At 34.3% G+C, this 19,610-nt stretch overlaps 8 protein-coding genes across 8 annotated transcripts; 4 read left to right on the forward strand and 4 right to left on the reverse strand.

Moving 5' to 3' along the window:
* Positions 1-4,542: 4,542 nt before the first annotated feature.
* On the reverse strand, positions 4,543-5,681 carry LOC128391685 (uncharacterized). Its single transcript, XM_053351629.1, has 2 exons — positions 5,568-5,681; positions 4,543-5,478 (listed from the first exon to the last, which is right to left on the reverse strand). Exons 1-2 carry the CDS (start codon positions 5,580-5,582, stop codon positions 4,735-4,737), a joined length of 759 nt encoding a protein of 252 aa, XP_053207604.1. The 5' UTR covers positions 5,583-5,681; the 3' UTR covers positions 4,543-4,734.
* A 415-nt stretch (positions 5,682-6,096) lies between these two features.
* LOC128391684 (uncharacterized) lies at positions 6,097-7,371 on the forward strand. Its single transcript, XM_053351628.1, has 2 exons — positions 6,097-6,217; positions 6,307-7,371. The coding sequence occupies exons 1-2, from the start codon at positions 6,203-6,205 to the stop codon at positions 7,048-7,050; spliced, it is 759 nt and encodes a 252-aa protein (XP_053207603.1). The 5' UTR covers positions 6,097-6,202; the 3' UTR covers positions 7,051-7,371.
* A 210-nt stretch (positions 7,372-7,581) lies between these two features.
* On the reverse strand, positions 7,582-8,314 carry LOC128391698 (protein LZIC-like). Its single transcript, XM_053351639.1, is given in 4 exon segments — positions 7,582-7,747; positions 7,818-7,916; positions 7,990-8,125; positions 8,193-8,314. Coding segments are annotated over 4 exon segments (459 nt in total). The 5' UTR covers positions 8,300-8,314; the 3' UTR covers positions 7,582-7,630.
* Positions 8,315-9,050: 736 nt separating this feature from the next.
* On the reverse strand, positions 9,051-10,271 carry LOC128391686 (uncharacterized). Its single transcript, XM_053351630.1, has 2 exons — positions 10,120-10,271; positions 9,051-10,010 (listed from the first exon to the last, which is right to left on the reverse strand). The coding sequence occupies exons 1-2, from the start codon at positions 10,132-10,134 to the stop codon at positions 9,270-9,272; spliced, it is 756 nt and encodes a 251-aa protein (XP_053207605.1). The 5' UTR covers positions 10,135-10,271; the 3' UTR covers positions 9,051-9,269.
* A 567-nt stretch (positions 10,272-10,838) lies between these two features.
* LOC128391689 (uncharacterized) lies at positions 10,839-11,998 on the forward strand. The gene is made up of 2 exons (XM_053351633.1): positions 10,839-10,995; positions 11,075-11,998. The coding sequence occupies exons 1-2, from the start codon at positions 10,981-10,983 to the stop codon at positions 11,798-11,800; spliced, it is 741 nt and encodes a 246-aa protein (XP_053207608.1). The 5' UTR covers positions 10,839-10,980; the 3' UTR covers positions 11,801-11,998.
* A 609-nt stretch (positions 11,999-12,607) lies between these two features.
* On the reverse strand, positions 12,608-13,818 carry LOC128391683 (WAG22 antigen-like). Its single transcript, XM_053351627.1, has 2 exons — positions 13,663-13,818; positions 12,608-13,583 (listed from the first exon to the last, which is right to left on the reverse strand). Exons 1-2 carry the CDS (start codon positions 13,675-13,677, stop codon positions 12,840-12,842), a joined length of 759 nt encoding a protein of 252 aa, XP_053207602.1. The 5' UTR covers positions 13,678-13,818; the 3' UTR covers positions 12,608-12,839.
* Positions 13,819-14,401: 583 nt separating this feature from the next.
* Positions 14,402-15,626, forward strand: LOC128391682 (uncharacterized). Its single transcript, XM_053351626.1, has 2 exons — positions 14,402-14,539; positions 14,648-15,626. The coding sequence occupies exons 1-2, from the start codon at positions 14,525-14,527 to the stop codon at positions 15,389-15,391; spliced, it is 759 nt and encodes a 252-aa protein (XP_053207601.1). The 5' UTR covers positions 14,402-14,524; the 3' UTR covers positions 15,392-15,626.
* Positions 15,627-15,750: 124 nt separating this feature from the next.
* Positions 15,751-17,835, forward strand: LOC128391697 (uncharacterized). The gene is made up of 3 exons (XM_053351638.1): positions 15,751-15,868; positions 16,802-16,930; positions 16,990-17,835. Exons 1-3 carry the CDS (start codon positions 15,839-15,841, stop codon positions 17,374-17,376), a joined length of 546 nt encoding a protein of 181 aa, XP_053207613.1. The 5' UTR covers positions 15,751-15,838; the 3' UTR covers positions 17,377-17,835.
* The last annotated feature ends 1,775 nt before the right edge of the window (positions 17,836-19,610 follow it).

A 19,610-nucleotide genomic window follows, 5' to 3' on the forward strand; every position in this document is an offset into this window, starting at 1 on the left:
AACACAATATTTGCCACCCTCACAATTAACTAACTAACAATCAATCAAGTACTAAATTACAGTAACAAAAAAAAAGACACATAAACGATTACCGATTTACAAATGATCAACCAAAAAGTTTCAATACACAAGTTTAATAACAATTAATTTAATAATATGAACTTGATTAAGATTAAGATGATAATCTTGAGGTTAAATTGACTAATTGTTTTTTTTTTGCTTATATTTCTGTTATAATTATAATCCACTAAGCCTGGACCATGATGATGATAATGATTAAGTTAATGATGAAACTCACGATTCACTAATTATCTCAATCTAAATTTTTACCTAACTAAATGTACACATACACACCAATGAACATGATCATAGGTAAGGAACAATATATATTTATAAATTGTTGGCTCTAATTATCACCATAATTTACATGATTATAATTGTAGTTGTAATGATTGTGATTACAATTTACTTTTTTTTTCATATAATAATCAAATGATAATATCTATTGAATTGAAAATGGTTACGGTGAAATGATTCTGGTGTCCATGGTAATATAACCAATGAGTTTCTAGGATTTTTTTGTATTTTAATTAATTAAATTGTTCTGTTGCTGTTTTAATCAACATAATTGTAATCATGAGGAAGATGATGATGAGGAATTAATATCTTCCCTAGAAAGATCATCAATCACCTTTTCTCTCTCTCTCTCTCTCTCTCTCTTCCTCTGAATAACTTTGGCAATTTTTGTATATACATGTTTTATCATGTAAACTTGATCATCATCATGATCATCAACAACTACCGCCAATATGAGCATCTATATATCATCATTAACAACCATCACCACCACCACCAACATGATCCTCATCATTTAGTACACTAGGACTAATAACCAGACAGGTTGTTTTAATTGTATCTGAATTGTTTAGATATGAAATGTTCTGAATCATCTGAATGAAACCCCATGTAAGAAAAATTTGGAACTCAGACTAAACTTTACTTTTGCCAAGAAAAAAAGTGTATATTTTCAATGAGTGAAATGTTTGTTTCCTTGTTGAAAATTTTTATTACATGATGAAGATGATTATCATCACCCTGAACACGTTCAACATTTTGTCTCCCTCAGAACTTTTCCAGAGAGAGAGAGAGAGAGAGAGAGAGAGAAAACCTTCTCTCCTCTCGAGAAAAAGTTCACCCAAATTTATCTTTCATTCCCTAATCTAAAATGTGTTAATTTGATTGATTCTTTGAAAGATTTATCTATTTGTTTCCTATTAAATTCACTGTTCATGTTAATCATGATGATCATTATCATGGTGATAATAATTATCAAGGAAATAGCTTTAAAACATGAAAAGAAAGGAAGAAAAAGTTTCACCACAATTTAAACACCGATGATTACTGATGAGCACAATCAATTTCAAGTACTATTAGTACATTAGTTTATAGGTATTAACATGATAATATGTTAATTGTTTACAAATTCACACACACGCACTTAAAAATAAACTGTCGTCATTGACACTATTTTTGATTACGTTTAAATTTAAGAATTGAAAACTTGAAATAGTATTTTTTTCAATGAATATCTTGTTTTCTGTGTAATAAAAATGAATGAAATTAAGTTAATAGTCTGTTGGGTAAATCAAAATGTATCTCTGTACTTTTCTTCTTGTCAGGTGAAGGTGTTTTCCCACTCCACTCACTAAATCCACCACCACCTCCCCCGGATCTACCTTTTCCCCTCCCTATTTATCCTATGTGTCTATGGTGTGTATATTACGTGTATGTATGTATGTGTGTGTGTGTGTGTGTATGTATAAGTGTTTGCACCTTTCTGAATGAAACTTTCAAGACTAAAGGAAGGGGAAAAAAGTTTTCAGACATAATATTAATATGATCGAGACAAGAGATAATATGATGATAACTATCATGAAATTCAGGGAAAGGTCATTATTGATGTAATAAATATTATTCCTTCGTCTGTAACGATAACAATTAAATCAACTGATTGTTTGGGTGATTGAAAGATGAAGGGAAAGTTTTTAAACTTCTTCTTTACAAAGAAACTTTTTTACGTTAATTTTAATCAATCAAATTTTTCTACAATTAAATTGATAACATTAATTCATTGATAAATAAAAAAATAACAACTTGAATGGAGAAAAGCAAGAAACTGAAACTTGCAAACTCATGTGTCTAAACTGATTGGTTGATTGTTTCTGTTTCTTGTTGATGAATTAAATATTAATCATCATGTTTGTGAAAAGCTGAACTCAATTGAAAGCACTAAATTGTTGCCTTTCAACTCTAAATCAATATATACACACACATACTTGATTGTTGATTGTTTATCTTAATCATCATGAATTATGAATATGAAACAAAATGTTTTGTGTTAACTTTTATCATGATATTTGTTTGCTAGTTGATTGTTTCAACTTGTTAAAATTGATCTTGAACACAACATTGATCAAAATGTATTAGTTTCTTTCACTTTTTTCTGGCTTGATTGTTATTATTTCATCTTGATCATGATTTAAATTGTTAACTTGTTACTTTTTGTTTTCGTTAAACAATTTACTTTGTATATTGTTCAGACTGATGATGATTAAATTATTATAATTGTTGTAATATCTTCATTATACTGACCGTTGGTTGTTTACAATCAGTGTTAATATAATTGTTAAAGTTTACTTTTTTGATGAGTTCATTGATCAACATTGATGATTTTGATTAAGTTGTAATAAACTTGCTGATTATTATGATTTTAAATTGACAATTAACTTTCATTTTTTGATTGATTCCTCGAACTGATCAATCTTTCACTCCCAAAGTGAAACTTGTTGATTTTTATTGATGAAAGTAAATTGCTTGATTGTTACATTTGTTGCTATCATTTCTGATAATTAAGTTTAACATTAGGGTTAAAGACACTGCTTTTAATCAAATTTGGCATCGAATAGCTAATTAGCTAATTAATTGTGATTCTTTCAATTAATTTCATCCGGATTGGATCGATTTAAATAATTTAAACCTTTAAGATGAAAATTTTAATGCCAATTTGATGTTAATTACAAACTTAATTGCTAAAATTTTCTTTCCTTCATTCTTAAAGTGTTACCATTTAGAAGAGGATTAACTAGTTAATTAGTTAATTTTAGTTCATTCTCCCAATTTGTTTTATTATTATCCGAAAGTATCCTTGATTTCTACCAATATTTTGAAACATTTAAACACAATTAGTTAATTTTATTCGTTCTAATCAATAGAGTTTGAATCTTTCATTATGTAACGAATTGTAATCAAGTTAAAATGTAGGAAACAAAATTCGTAAACAACAAGCAAAGACTGACATCTTTGGGTGGAGAAATCAACTGAAAACTTCTCATTATGTTGACTGATTCATTTCAATAAAAAATGAAGATCAGTTCTCAGCACCTGAAAACTGAGCTAATAGACTAAATTGTAAGACGAATGATGTTGCTGTCAAAGAAATAAACAAAATGAAGTCAATCGATGTTATTCTTGGTGAAGATGAGATTGTGAATCTTGATTTCTTGAAGTTTTCTAATGAATTAGGTGACTATTCTCCTTAGATATTAATAATTAAGTTATTAATATTATAAAATAAGTTTTATGTTAATCAGAACAAGTGAATAAGGTATGAACGGTAAAGTTTGGGAATAGTGTGGACTAACTTTTTAGCGATTTGAGTTATTTTCGAAATTTTTTCGATCTCATTCGATGAGGAATAAGATTTTGCTGAGATATTGAGAATTTTTCCAGAAATTTTAGGTTCCTATATTGCGTCATTTGGTTGAAAATGACGAAATATTTGAAAATTCTTCCTTAGTTTCGGTCAAATACATGAAATTTTTTTGTAATTAATTCTGAATATGGAAATAACACTCAGTATTCCATTAATTGACCGATTTTGACCATAAGTAATCTTCGATTAAAGTTTAGAACATTTGTCCAGAGCTACCTCTGAAAAATATGACAATTTATTTTCGACATACATTCGAAAAATCGAATTTTCGATGCTTTGATTTGATGCAATATTCGTGAAAAGATACACAATTGAAGCTCAAAAGTTGATTAATAATTTCATATAATTTCAAGAAATTTAATCGAAAATTAAATTCACCATAATAGTTTGAAAATTTTATTCCCAAACTTTACCGTACATACCTTATTGAAACTTTCATTTAGATTTAATTGTTGACTGGACATTTAACGTTCCTCATTTTCATAATTCCAGTAATTTCGAGAGTGATTTGAATTAGTGCAAGATTAACTTTAAATTTGCTTCACTTTCAACATATCACAAGTTTTTTATGCTGAAATTTTATGAATTTTACATTTTTATCTTTGATAGTTTTGGTGGAATCAATCAACTGGTAGATCCAATATATGAGAATGATTCAATAGTGAATCATATTACAGATTAACGGATTAACACAGGATATTTGATTGATGAATATGGTTAACTTATTTAGTTTAAATTAATAAATGGTGAGATTACTTTTCAATAGACAGTTGGAAATGAAAACAGAATTTTATTGGTTGGAAGCGATTCGCTTTTGGTGATGATGATTTTACAGCTAAAGAAATTAAACAATTAACTTTTTTGAATTAATTTACAAATGACGAAGATTTTGATAAACTTTTATATTGCGACAGTTTGAGCTGCTAAGACTCAGAAATCGATTCACGAAAAAAAGAAACAGATTATCGACCAAATCCATAGCCACCTTTACCACTTGTAACTTTAACCCCAGCAGCTCCTGCAGCACCAGCGGCTTTCTTGAATCCACTGGCTCCTCCTGCTCCAGCCTTGGCTCCAGCAGAGCCTGAAGTTCCAGCGGCGAAGCCTTTACCACCACCGACTTTTCCTCCCTTGTACCCAGCTGCTCCTGCTGCTCCAGCATAGCCTCCTTTTGCAGCTTTGCCTCCGACAGCACCTCCAGCAGCACCATAACCAGCGGCTTTACCGAATTTGAATCCTTGGCTCATTCCAAATTTCTTAACAAGCCCGTATTTCTTGTTGTATCCAGCACCACCGGCTTTAGCGAATCCTCCTTTCTTTCCATACTTTTTACCAAAAGCTCCAGAAGCGAATCCACCCTTGGCAGCAGCTCCCTTGGAACCACCTGCGGCTCCAGTGGCTCCATAAGCAGCACCACCTTTAGCACCCTTGGCTCCAGCAGCATAACCAGCTTTTCCAGCTCCACCAGCTTGATATCCAGCAGCTCCACCACCAGCAGCACCTTTCTTGAAAGCAGCAAGACCAGCACCTCCACCACCAGCAACCGCTGATTCAGCTCCTTCTAAATCGACTGAGATATCTCGTCTTTCTCTTTCTAAAATCGATTCTTCTTCTTGACCATCGAACGAATCTTCAAACTCTTCTTCTTCTTCAGCTCGAACCAACGAAACACAGAGAACAAGAGATGAAATGAAAATGAAGAATAACTAGAAAGACACAAAAAAGAAAAATATCCGTGATTAGAAAAAATAACCCAATTCAAATTTCTAAACACAAAAATTATCAATAAGCTTACCACTTGTTTGTTCATTTTGTTTAGTTTGATTGCTTGGAAATTTTTAGGAAGGAAAAACACAAAGAACGTTGATTGTTGTTTATTGTTTGAAGCTTGTAATCACTCTGATTTGAAACTTTTTCGTTTCTGTATTTATATTGTCAACGAACTCTTCGTCCAAAGTCCGACCTATCGGTTTTTGGAAGTACAGTCATAAACTGGAGACTGAAGGATGAATCTTAGTGATTTATTATCACCAAGGAAATCCCAGAGCTCAATAAGAGTTCATATCTCAATGTTGCGATCGCCGCAAACCTAATCACGCATTTAATTAGTACAAAAATGAATATCAAGTCATCGAAATTCACTGATTTTCGTTATCCGTTTAATGCAATCAGACAATAATCAGTGAAAATACTATTAACCAAGGATAAAATGTATGATTGGGTTCGTTTCCCTCGATTTGTCCTTTTTCACTTTCGACTGAAGGAGTTTTCTTGGTATAAAAAGAGAGAGAAAAATTGAAATAGATACAAATTGAGTTCGAGATTCAAACAACAAACATCAAATTAAAAACAATCAACTAAGTTCTTTTGTTTCAAACTAAAAAGTGGTTTTGTGTTTAGATTTCAATCGACCAAATCAAATTCATCAAAATGAACAAACAAGTGGTAAGCTTATTGATAATTTTTGTGTTTAGAAATTTGAATTGGGTTATTTTTTCTAATCACGGATATTTTTCTTTTTTGTGTCTTTCTAGTTATTCTTCATTTTCGTTTCTTCTCTTGTTCTCTGTGTTTCGTTGGTTCGGGCTGAAGAAGAAGAAGAGTTTGAAGATTCTTTCGACGGTCAACAAGAAGAGGCTATTTTAGAAAGAGAAAGACGAGATATCTCAGCCGATTTAGAAGGAGCCGAATCAGCGGTTGCTGGTGGTGGAGGTGCTGGTCTTGCCGCTTTCAAGAAAGGTGCTGCTGGTGGCGGAGCTGCTGGATATCAAGCTGGTGGAGCAGGAAAAGCTGGTTATGCTGCTGGAGCCAAGGGTGCTAAAGGTGGTGCTGCTTATGGAGCCGCTGGAGCCGCGGGTGGTTCGAAGGGAGCTGCTGCCAAGGGTGGATTCGCTTCTGGAGCTTTTGGTAAAAAGTATGGAAAGAAAGGAGGATTCGCTAAAGCCGGTGGTGCTGGATACAATAAGAAATATGGGCTTGTTAAGAAATTCGGAATGAGCCAAGGATTCAAATTCGGTAAAGCCGCTGGTTATGGTGCTGCTGGAGGTGCTGTCGGAGGCAAAGCTGCCAGAGGAGGTTACACAGGCGCTTCAGGAGCAGCTGGGTACAAGGGAGGAAAAGTTGGTGGTGGTAAAGGCTTCGCCGCTGGAATTGCAAGCTCTACTGGAGCCAAGGCTGGAGCTGGAGGAGCCAGTGGATTTAAGAAAGCCGCTGGTGTTGCAGGAGCGGCTGGAGTTAAAGGAATCGGTGGAGGAGTGGGTTATGGATTCGGTAGATAAATCTTTTCACTATCTTTTTATGATCTTATTAGTGTGAAAATTTTCACTACGTTAATTGTTTAAGTATCTATTTTCTAAATAATTTATTCACTTGATTACTTAAAAACGAAATCTTTTTGTCCAAAACTAAATGCCTTTGTAATCATCAGCTGTCATATTCACAACTGGAATTTAATCAAATGTCTCTGTCTTTACTGCAACTATTTTCATGATCAATTTACTTGTAACCTCCCTCAGTACTCAATATTCATCATGCTCTTTTCAGGCATCGATCGTTGTTATTATACAAATTTAAACAAACCAAAACAATTCACAAACTAATTCAATCAAATGGTTCTATTCGCTGACAAGTGTTAGTTCAGGAATCTAGTGAGTATATTAATACACTCTTTGTGATCTGAACACATAGCGACTTTGAAGGGATAACGTAAGAAATTCAGGTCGAACTCTCAAACATAGTTTGAAATATCATTTAAGATTCGTGGCTAAATTCAACTTGCAATTGAATTCTTTTAATTGTTCCAGTGTTATCGACTTTTTGAAAATCTTTCATTGCGATTGACGAATGTCTTTCTATTATTTACATTTGATCTGTTGCAAGGTTTTCGCCCAATTTTCTTAACGCCAACAAAATTTCACATCTTTTTTCATCGAAATCATTTCGAGGTAATTTACCAGTTTCGAATTGCCTTTCAAGCTAAATTGTTGGGAAAAGAGTAGAAGATATTTAAATTAGATTATAAACATTGAACAAATTAACTCTTCACCTCTGATAATTTGATTCTCAATTGATCGGGTTGCTTACGAGCAAACATTCTGATGACTTCGGGTGTTTTAAAAGCACTACTGATTGCTGCTTGAATAGCCTGAGGAGAAATAAGTGTAACAGAAAAAATTAGTTGACCAATCAAAGGGTTAAATTGATTTGAGTAGCAATACCAATTGATATGCTCCCAGTTGGTCAACTAAGGTGATGTTTCCAGAGACAATATCGTTGAGGTAATCATTGAATTCTTTTAATTGTTCCAGTGTTTGACTTCGGGTCTCTTCGTATTCCTCATCATCGAGTTCTTCCCTGTGAACATTGAGAAAAACCTCCAATCAATTAAAATTATCAACTAATTGTTAGAAATTAAACTTACCGACATTCCTCCAGATCAGACAATTGAGTGATTAGCCTTTCCAATTACTCTTCCTAATTAGCTTTTAGTTTGTCCGTTTCATGGGCTCCTCTTGATGTCGATGTCATGATGAGTTGAGATGAAACTTTCAAATAATCAAATGATTCAATCTAAACAAACAGAAGAAGTAAATTAAGAAATAATTAGACTTTTTAGTTACATTGTAAGATTTGAGATTTTGTGTATTTTAGGGTCAAAAATTTAAAATCTAAATATGTAATCTTTTTCTGATCTGATCAGTAGGTTTCGTCAATCAACCAAAGCTATTAGAGATAGGTATTACAAGCTATATAACAGATATTAGCCATCGAAGATCAAAGGCCACTCTCATTCTTGTAAAACTGTTGATCAAATGAGAAAAGTACTCGATCCATACTGATAGACCATACTAATAAAGTCTCAGAAATAAGCTTCAGATCATTTTCGACACTTCAGACTAATCGCGGTCCATTAGTTTAAATATAACGGAACTAATAGTTGAAGGATATGGAAAGAAAGCAAAAGTCTAAACAAAGAGAAGCGAGAGTAAAATAATAACTTTCGACCTTGACACCTACAACATTGATTCTATTTTATGTTGGTGAAGAATTCAGGAAGCGGTCGAATGATGGTTTTGGTATCTTTGTAGCGCTTCAGATTTTTCTTAAATGTTTGCTTAAAAATGTGAATGGTGATAACACCCTTATGATTTTTGTTCTCGTTTTAATGAGAGTTTTTAGTTGTGATTACATTGATTTTATGTTTAATTGTGAATGAATTTGAACTTTCGAGAGTTAAACAACTGTAAAAATTGAAAACAAATGGAAAACATTGAATGGATTGTGTTTGTGAATTTTTTTTATTGATCACAGAAAAACTTTTGAAACTTTTTTTACTTGAGCTTCGACTTATTATGATTGGATAGGTTATCGATTTGGTGTTTGAAAAGATTAAATTGAAATTGATTGGCAAAGTTTTGTTTGATTTGTTTTCATTGTGGTAAAAGTTTTTGGGTAAGTTTACTTTGGCTTTTAGTTATGAGTTGAGAGTTGATAAAATTTATCTACCGAATCCATAACCAGCTCCTCCACCGATTTTTTCAACTCCAGCAGCAGCTCCTGCAGCACCAGCGGCTTTCTTGAATCCACCAGCTCCAGCGACTCCGGATTTACCTCCAGCTGCTCCCTTAGTTCCAGCAGCATAACCTTTAGCACCGCCGACTTTACCTCCCTTGTATCCAGCTGCTCCTGAAGCTCCAGCATAACCTCCTTTGGCGGCTTCCTCCGACAGCACCTCAGCAGCACCATAACCAGCTTTACCGAATTTGAATCCTTGGCTCATTCCGAATTTCTTGACAAGACCCACTTTCTTGTTGTATCCAGCACCACCGGCTTTAGCGAATCCTCCTTTCTTTCCATACTTTTTACCAAAAGCTCCAGAAGCAAATCCACCCTTGGCAGCAGCTCCCTTGGAACCACCTGCGGCTCCAGCGGCACCATAAGCAGCACCACCTTTAGCACCCTTGGCTCCAGCAGCATAACCAGCTTTTCCTGCTCCACCAGCTTGATATCCAGCAGCTCCGCCACCAGCAGCACCTTTCTTGAAAGCAGCAAGACCAGCACCTCCACCACCAGCAACCGCTGATTCGGCTCCTTCTAAATCGACTGAGATATCTCTTCTTTCTCTTTCTAAAATAGCCTCTTCTTGTTGACCGTCGAACGAATCTTCAAACTCTTCGCCTTCTTCAGCTCGAACCAACGAAACACAAAGAACAAGAGAAGAAACGAAAATGAAGAATAACTAAAGAGAGGAAAAGAAATAGAAAAATATTTATATTAATCATAAAAAATGATCCAATTGAAATTTCTAAACACAAAACAATTTATCAATTAACCGACACAATACTTACCAATTGTTTGTTCATTTTTGATGAATTAAATTTGATCACTTTAAAAATTAACTCAGAAAAACTTAGTTTATTATTTGACTTTGTTGATTGTTGTTTGAATCTCGAACTCGAATTGTATCGATTCTAATGTTTCTCACTCTTTTTATACCAGAAAAAAACTCCTTCAGTCGAAAGTGAGAAATAAAAGTCGAGGGAAATAAACCCGAACATCAATTTGTCCTTAGTTATTTTTCAAACAAATTACAATAAAACTTCAAGCTAATTAATCGGTCGGTTAGTTTTGGTTATCATAACTCGTTCATGAATAAAACCCATTCACTCTGAGATCTTAATTGATAATAGCTGTTTCTATTAGTCTCTAATAGTTAATCTTATTTGTGACGATATGACTGATGACCAAATAGCATAAATAGACGATTTAGGAATAAAATTTTCCGATTATTTTGCGAGAATTGACCAGAAATCGAACTGTAGTTGTACTTGATCTCCATAATCCATGGAGATATTAGAATTAAGGAAATAGACAAATAGTAAACTTTCATTCCGTTAAAAAATAACAACTCATGGATATGAATCAAGTGATCATGAAATCTTGTGTTTGTGCTGTGAATATTAACTAATTATGATCACCAAAAACTAACGAACCTGTTAATTTGTTTGAAAAATAATAACTAAGGACAAAGTGATGTTCGGGTTTATTTTCCTCGACTTATCATTTCTCACTTTCGAGTGAAGGAGTTTTCTTGGTATAAAATGAGTGAGAAAAATTAGAATTGATACAATTCGAGTTCGAGATTCAAACAACGACCGACAAAGTTTTTCGAAATAAATTTTAAAGTGATCAAATCAAATTCATCAAAAATGAATAAACAATTGGTAAGCATTATTTTCGATAAATTTGTTTGATAACTTTCTCTGATTATGAATGTTGACTTTCTTTCATTTCATTTTTCAGTTATCCTTCATTTTCGTTTCATCTCTTGTTCTCTGTGTTTCGTTGGTTCGAGCTGAAAAAGAAGAAGAGTTCGAAGATTCTTTCGACGGTCAACAAAGAGAAAGACGAGACATCTCAGCCGATTTAGAAGGAGCTGAATCAGCGGTTGCTGGCGGTGGAGGTGCTGGTCTTGCCGCTTTCAAGAAAGGTGCTGCTGGTGGTGGAGCTGCTGGATATCAAGCTGGTGGAGCAGGAAAAGCTGGTTATGCTGCTGGAGCCAAGGGTGCTAAAGGTGGTGCTGCTTATGGTGCCGCTGGAGCCGCAGGTGGTTCCAAGGGAGCTGCTGCCAAGGGTGGATTTGCTTCTGGAGCTTTTGGTAAAAAGTATGGAAAGAAAGGAGGATTCGCTAAAGCCGGTGGTGCTGGATACAATAAGAAAGTGGGTCTTGTCAAGAAATTCGGAATGAGCCAAGGATTCAAATTCGGTAAAGCCGCTGGTTATGGTGCTGCTGGAGGTGCTGTCGGAGGTAAAGCCGCCAAAGGAGGTTATGCTGGAGCTTCAGGAGCAGCTGGATACAAGGGAGGTAAAGTCGGCGGTGCTAAAGGTTATGCTGCTGGAACTAAGGGAGCAGCTGGAGGTAAATCCGGAGTCGCTGGAGCTGGTGGATTCAAGAAAGTCGCTGGTGCTGCAGGAGCTGCTGGAGTTAAAGCTACAAGTGGTAAAGGTGGCTATGGATTTGGTCGATAATCTGTTTCTTTTTTTCGTGAATCAATTTCTGAGTCCTAGCAGCTCAAACTGTCGCAATATAAAGTTTATCAAAATCTTCGTAAATTTGTAAATTAATTCAAAAAAGTTAACTGTTTAATTCCTTTATCTGTAAAATCATCATCATCAAAAGCGAATCGCTTCCAACCAATAAAATTCTGTTTTCATTTCCAACTGTCTATTGAAAAGTAATCTTACCATTTATAAATTTAAACTCAATAAGTTAACTATATTCATCTGTCAAATATCCTGTGTTAATCCGTTAATCTGTAATATGATTCACAATTGAATCATTCAGAATTGGAGCGCTTGACCCTACGATTTTCAAGGTCATTTAGCGAAGGTAGCGTTCAAAGGTCATTTTAAGGTCGTCGTGTGCAAGAGCAAATCACACCTCAGATTTTATTTTGAAGTGTCTGTACATTTTTAGTGCGACGACCTTAAAATTATTATTTCTTATTTTTTCATAGCCGTAGTGGATAAAAAAAAGCCCTGAATGATTCACAACCTTCACTTTCCCAAAAGCGATAATTTTGTTTATTGACTTTTTGGTCAATAGTAAAATATAAATATATAAAAATGCACAGACACTTCAAAATAAAATCTGAGGTGTGATTTGCTCTTGCACACGACGACCTTAAAATGACCTTTGAACGCTACCTTCGCTAAATGACCTTGAAAATCGTAGGGTCAAGCGCTCCAATTCTGAATGATTCAATTGTGAATCATATTACAGATTAACGGATTAACACAGGATATTTGACAGATGAATATAGTTAACTTATTGAGTTTAAATTTATAAATGGTGAGATTACTTTTCAATAGACAGTTGGAAATGAAAACAGAATTTTATTGGTTGGAAGCGATTCGCTTTTGATGATGATGATTTTACAGCTAAAGGAATTAAACAGTTAACTTTTTTGAAAAAATTTACAAATGACAAAGATTTTGATAAACTTTTATATTGCGACAGTTTGAGCTGCTAGTACTCAGAAATCGATTCACGAAAAAAAGAAACAGATTATCGACCAAATCCATAGCCACCTTTACCACTTGTAGCTTTAACTCCAGCAGCTCCTGCAGCACCAGCGGCTTTCTTGAATCCACCAGCTCCAGCGACTCCGGATTTACCTCCAGCCGCTCCCTTAGTTCCAGCAGCATAACCTTTAGCACCGCCGACTTTACCTCCCTTGTATCCAGCTGCTCCTGAAGCTCCAGCATAACCTCCTTTGGCGGCTTTACCTCCGACAGCACCTCCAGCAGCACCATAACCAGCGGCTTTACCGAATTTGAATCCTTGGCTCATTCCAAATTTCTTGACAAGACCCACTTTCTTATTGTACCCAGCACCACCGGCTTTAGCGAATCCTCCTTTCTTTCCATACTTTTTACCAAAAGCTCCAGAAGCGAATCCACCCTTGGCAGCAGCTCCCTTCGAACCACCTGCGGCTCCAGCGGCTCCATAAGCAGCACCACCTTTAGCACCCTTGGCTCCAGCAGCATAACCAGCTTTTCCTGCTCCACCAGCTTGATATCCAGCAGCTCCACCACCAGCAGCACCTTTCTTGAAAGCGGCAAGACCTGCACCTCCACCACCAGCAACCGCTGATTCGGCTCCTTCTAAATCGGCTGAGATATCTCGTCTCTCTCTTTCTAAAATAGCCTCTTCTTCTTGACCATCGAGAGAATCTTCGAACTCTTCGCCTTCTTCAGCTCGAACCAACGAAACACAGAGAACAAGAGATGTAACGAAAATGAAGGATAACTGAAAAATGAAATGAAAGAAAGTCAACATTCATAATCAGAGAAAGTTATCAAACAAATTTATCGAAAATAATGCTTACCAATTGTTTATTCATTTTTGATGAATTTGATTTGATCACTTTAAAATTTATTTCGAAAAACTTTGTCGATCGTTGTTAGAATCTCGAACTCGAATTGTATCAATTCTAATTTTTCTCACTCATTTTATACCAAGAAAACTCCTTCACTCGAAAGTGAGAAATGATAAGTCGAGGAAAATAAACCCGAACATCACTTTGTCCTTAGTTATTATTTTTCAAACAAATTAACAGGTTCGTTAGTTTTTGGTGATCATAATTAGTTAATATTCACAGCACAAACACAAGATTTCATGATCATTTGATTCATATCCATGAGTTGTTATTTTTTAACGGAATAAAAGTTTACTATTTGTCTATTTCCTTAATTCTAATATCTCCATGGATTATGGAGATCAAGTACAACTACAGTTCGATTTCTGGTCAATTCTCGCAAAATAATCGGAAAATTTTATTCATAAATCGTCCATTTATGCTATTTGGTCATCAGTCATATTGTCACAAATAAGATTAACTATTAGAGACTAATAGAAACAGATATTATCAATTAAGATCTCAGAGTGAATGGGTTTTATTCATGAACGAATTATGATAACCAAAACTAACCGACCGATTAATTAGCTTGAAGTTTTATTGTAATTTGTTTGAAAAATAACTAAGGACAAATTGATGTTCGGGTTTATTTCCCTCGACTTGTTATTTCTCACTTTCGACTGAAGGAGTTTTTTTCTGGTATAAAAAGAGTGAGAAACATTAGAATCGATACAATTCGAGTTGGAGATTCAAACAACAATCAACAAAGTCAAATAATAAACTAAGTTTTTCTGAGTTAATTTTTAAAGTGATCAAATTTAATTCATCAAAAATGAACAAACAATTGGTAAGTATTGTGTCGTTAATCGATAATTTGTTTTGTGTTTAGAAATTTCAATTGAATCATTTTTTATGATTAATATAAATATTTTTCTATTTCTTTTCCTCTCTTTAGTTATTCTTCATTTTCGTTTCTTCTCTTGTTCTTTGTGTTTCGTTGGTTCGAGCTGAAGAAGAAGAGTTTGACGATTCTTTGGACGGTCAACAAGAAGAGGCTATTTTAGAAAGAGAAAGACGAGATATCTCAGTCGATTTAGAAGGAGCCGAATCAGCGGTTGCTGGTGGTGGAGGTGCTGGTCTTGCTGCTTTCAAGAAAGGTGCTGCTGGTGGCGGAGCTGCTGGATATCAAGCTGGTGGAGCAGGAAAAGCTGGTTATGCTGCTGGAGCCAAGGGTGCTAAAGGTGGTGCTGCTTATGGAGCCGCTGGAGCCGCTGGTGGTTCGAAGGGAGCTGCTGCCAAGGGTGGATTCGCTTCTGGAGCTTTTGGTAAAAAGTATGGAAAGAAAGGAGGATTCGCTAAAGCCGGTGGTGCTGGATACAATAAGAAAGTGGGTCTTGTCAAGAAATTCGGAATGAGCCAAGGATTCAAATTCGGTAAAGCCGCTGGTTATGGTGCTGCTGGAGGTGCTGTCGGAGGTAAAGCCGCCAAAGGAGGTTATGCTGGAGCTTCAGGAGCAGCTGGATACAAGGGAGGTAAAGTCGGCGGTGCTAAAGGTTATGCTGCTGGAACTAAGGGAGCAGCTGGAGGCAAATCCGGAGTCGCTGGAGCTGGTGGATTCAAGAAAGCCGTTGGTGCTGCAGGAGCTGCTGCTGGAGTTGAAAAAATCGGTGGAGGAGCTGGTTATGGATTCGGTAGGTAAATTTTATCAACTCTCAACTCATAACTAAAAGCCAAAGTAAACTTAACTAAAAACTTTTACCACAATGAAAACAAATCAAACAAAACTTTGCCAATCAATTTCAATTTAATCTTTGCAAACACCAAATCGATAACCGATCCAATCATAATAAGTCGAAGCTCAAGTAAAAAAAGTTTCAAAAGTTTTTCTGTGATCAATAAAAAAAATTCACAAACACAATCCATTCAATGTTTTCCATTTGTTTTCAATATTCACATAACTCAATCATTTAAATCTAAGATTTTAAAACGTTAATAATGAAAATTTTATAAAAGTTTTACTCGCCTAAATTAGCAAATGGTCCCTCAAGATTAAAGCTCAAATGTTTTGGTTTTCTCGCATGAATCTCATTCATTAAAGGTAAACAGATTACTCAAATATTAGTGGTATTTTTTGAACCTTAACAAAATGAAAATAAATCCAGAAAATTGGAGACATGTAAGTTGTTTAATTATATTCTCTATATAAATAGGTAATTATCATCCTCGAGACAAACCAAATCTCCATCATTGTCGGATGATAAAAATAACCTGCGGTCACACAATCACCGCCAATGATGACTTCATCTCGTGGATTTGGTTCATCTCGAGGACGGTGATTACCGCCAACTCAATTCAATCCGACAATCTAATCGCGGTAAGACTTTACTACACCCCCCTATCCAGATCTTCTTCAAATTTTTTCTGTAAATAGTACTCATTGAGTACTACCTACGTGTAAAAAATTTTTTCACGGAAACTTATGTGGGTGGAGTTATACGCATTTAAAAACATAAAATCCTTAAGGAGTCTATGGGACGTTTTAACTTCGCGAAAATCGATGTATAATGAAAGTGGGAGAGGCTAAGGTCATGCAATTTTTTTCACATATACATTCAACTATGAACATTCCATAACGCAACTTTTAGCTGGATTCGCTACTAGCAACAATACTTATACTAGGTCAAAAATAGTCAAAACTGTTATTTGTATATATGTAGTGACTGACTACTCAGATCAACTTGAAATTTGACCAGAATATTTTTCAAGGTCAAAATTATTGTCAAGGTCATTTTGATCAAGATCCCTGCAACTAATTTTTTTGTGATTTTTAGCCAATAGATGATGCTAGAAACACTTTAGTTCACATAAGTAGCAATAGATGGCAGCACTTTCACACTTTGAGGAGGCACCGCGAGTGAGCAAATTTTTTTAGTACTTAAAGTGATGCAAACCCAACCAATGTTGTGCTGCAAACTAACCTAACCTTACCACTATCTCCGTATGGGAGGGTAGGTATATGTGTATACCTGAGAAAATCATCGAATTTTGAGTCATCAAATTTTGTCACCTTGAAGTACTTTCTCAAAAGTTCGAAAACCATTCAACCAAGATAAAACTCGAGCACAACAATGACCTTTATTTGACTGATTTAACCAGTAAAATTGACGAAATGTCAATCTCACCAAACTCTACTAAAAATTGCTCCAAAACAATCAACAAGTTAAAACAAATCAAACAGGTTTGCGCCCTTTTCTTTCCTTCTTTTATTCAACTTATTAACTTTTTCTGATCTTACAGGAAAAAATGGTTGAATATATTGGGAAAGAGCGAAAGCAGCTATTTGAAGGAATTTTCAATCGTTTACCGATCAATAGCGCGAAACTGGATGAATACATTTTGAGTCAGGCTGATTTTTTCAACTTCGTTCGGGATGAGAGGATTGAAGGAAATTTCGACACTGTTGACATTTTTCGTGCCTACAAATTTTTCATTTATCGAAAAGCTAGAACGAAAAGGAATCGTAGAGTAGCTTATCAACAAAAGTTAGATGAAGAAGTTAAGTTAATTGATGATGCTCTCTGCAAACGTATGCCTGCAATGGCTGGAATTCAAAATTCAGATTTTTCTCCAGAATCAGCTGATATGAGCCAAAGAGCTCTCTGTAATAGACTCAAGTCTATTTAAAATTTCATTCCTCTGTTTACATTTTCATCAAGGTCATTCAGGTCATTTCTAAGAGAAAGCGTTTCAAGGTCATCTTAAGGTAATATCGTTATTCTCAATATTTTTTCAGCCTGGAAAAATGAGTTGGGAGTTTATTGTAATCTTAATATATTACTTTAATTAAACAGCTGAATAGCCTTGTATTGTCTTGATGTCAAATAAAATTCAAATTTAGTATTAATTTCCTCTGAATCAACAGTTTTATGAAATTCTATCCAACCTGTTATCAAATTAATATCATGTTTAACGAAACGTGTTTGGCTCTCTTGGTGTATCAATTGCCTTGGGCATGATTAAAACAGTATTTTGTGCCTACGATTTGATGGCCCTTCCCTTTTACACTGTTACCTAACAACCGACATAATACTTACCAATTGTTAATTTTTAAAGTGATCAAATCTAATTAATCAAAAATGAACAAACAATTGGTAAGTATTATGTCAGTTAATTGATAATTTGTTTTGTGTTTAGAAATTTAAATTGAATCATTTTTTATGATTAATATAAATAATTTTCTATTTCTTTTCCTCTCTTTAGTTATTCTTCATTTTCGTTTCATCTCTTGTTCTTTGTGTTTCGTTGGTTCGAGCTGAAGAAGGCGAAGAGTTCGAAGATTCGAATCATTTTTTCTGATTATAAATGTAATGTCATCATGGTAACAATAGTTATTCAAAATGAATTCTTATTCACCATTTACCCAATAGTTAATTTTCTAATCAACTCATTGTTCTTATTAAGAAAAAGAAAGTAATCAATATTTTCCCTTCTTTCTTTTTCTCTTTCATTTCTCTTTCCTTTAAATTGTTAATTGTTTAATGTTTACTGTAATTAACTCTTAATTATAATCTAATTATTAATATCTTAGTTGTGGAATATGATTAACTAAATCATCCCGACTAAGATGATGTATGATTACAAGTATAAAAGGACAGTCGACTGCTAGATACAAGGGAGCTAAAGGTTATGCTGCTGGAACTAAGGGAGCAGCTGGAGGTAAATCCGGAGTCGCCGGAGCTGGTGGATTCAAGAAAGCCGCTGGTGCTGCAGGAGCTGCTGGAGTTAAAGCTACAAGTGGTAAAGGTGGCTGTGGATTCGGCCGTTAAATTGCATCAACTCTCAACTCGTAACTAAAAGCCAAAGTAAACTTACCCAAAAACTTTCACCACAACGAAAACAAATCATTCCTGTTCATCTTCATCAAATTAACTTAATCAATAATGATATTTGATAAGTCAGCCATTTAATCCAACTAAATATCAATGGCATTTAGATTTCTCAGACAGTACAAATGAAATAAATATGATGATTGAATATCCACGTGAAAAGCTAATACGAAAGTAGATTTAATTAGTTTTCTGGCTAATGAATTCTAATTCAAGTAGATCCTCAACTATGATTATTAGTTTTATTGTAACAAAACTCAAAAATTATTTGATAATATCGTTCTGATATAAAAGCCAAAGTTAATAACAATTATCACACAAGACAACTTCCTAACTGTTTCTCATTTTATCAAACTCCCGTATAATCATCAAATTGATTGAAGATTGAATCAAATTAACGTGTGCACAGTTAAATTAACCCTCAAATTAAATCAATTATAGATAATTTTTTTCAACCTACCTGTTGATAATTTGTGATCTATCTGATTCTTGATTCCGGTGTAATTTTCACCCCTGTCATTAATAATTTTATCATATGAAAAAGAGAAATAAATATTGATCTTAACCATACTATTAAAGAATCAGAAAAAATATAATCACTTTAATATCTTGGCTATTCCAATGAACTTTATTCAAACTTCAAAAATAACGATGAATAAATAAATAATCTTAATCTGAAAAATCATGAAGTAAAACAAATAAACATAAATCTTTGTGATAATTCATTAAGTTATGAACAAGAATAGGTAAGTTCCATGTCATCAGAATATCAACTATGTTATTTTATCTTTAAAGTTTCATCAGATTATCTGATTTACAAGAATCTTTCCATACAAGAATTGATATTATCTTTTTGATTAATATTCCAATTTCTGAATACAAGAAGAAGTAATATTTTCGTATTAATAGCACATTTGAGTATTTTTTTCATCCATTTTTTGATTACCACCAAGGACTAGGATATATAATAAGTCTCTGTTGCTTTATTATATCAACTCCAATAAATATGAATTCTAATATCTTATTGCCAAT

This window comes from Panonychus citri, unplaced genomic scaffold (assembly GCF_014898815.1).
Source record: "Panonychus citri isolate SS breed McGregor unplaced genomic scaffold, ASM1489881v1 Contig00135, whole genome shotgun sequence".
NCBI lineage: Eukaryota > Metazoa > Arthropoda > Arachnida > Trombidiformes > Tetranychidae > Panonychus > Panonychus citri.

Excerpts from the sequence above, each read along its gene's own strand:
- LOC128391697 (XM_053351638.1), top strand. The coding sequence starts at position 15,839 with ATGAAAATAAATCCAGAAAATTGGAGACAT. Across the intron at positions 15,869-16,801 it reads ATCCAGAAAATTGGAGACAT|ATAAAACTCGAGCACAACAA; the intron begins GTAAGTTGTTTA and ends CATTCAACCAAG. Across the intron at positions 16,931-16,989 it reads AGTTAAAACAAATCAAACAG|GAAAAAATGGTTGAATATAT; the intron begins GTTTGCGCCCTT and ends CTGATCTTACAG.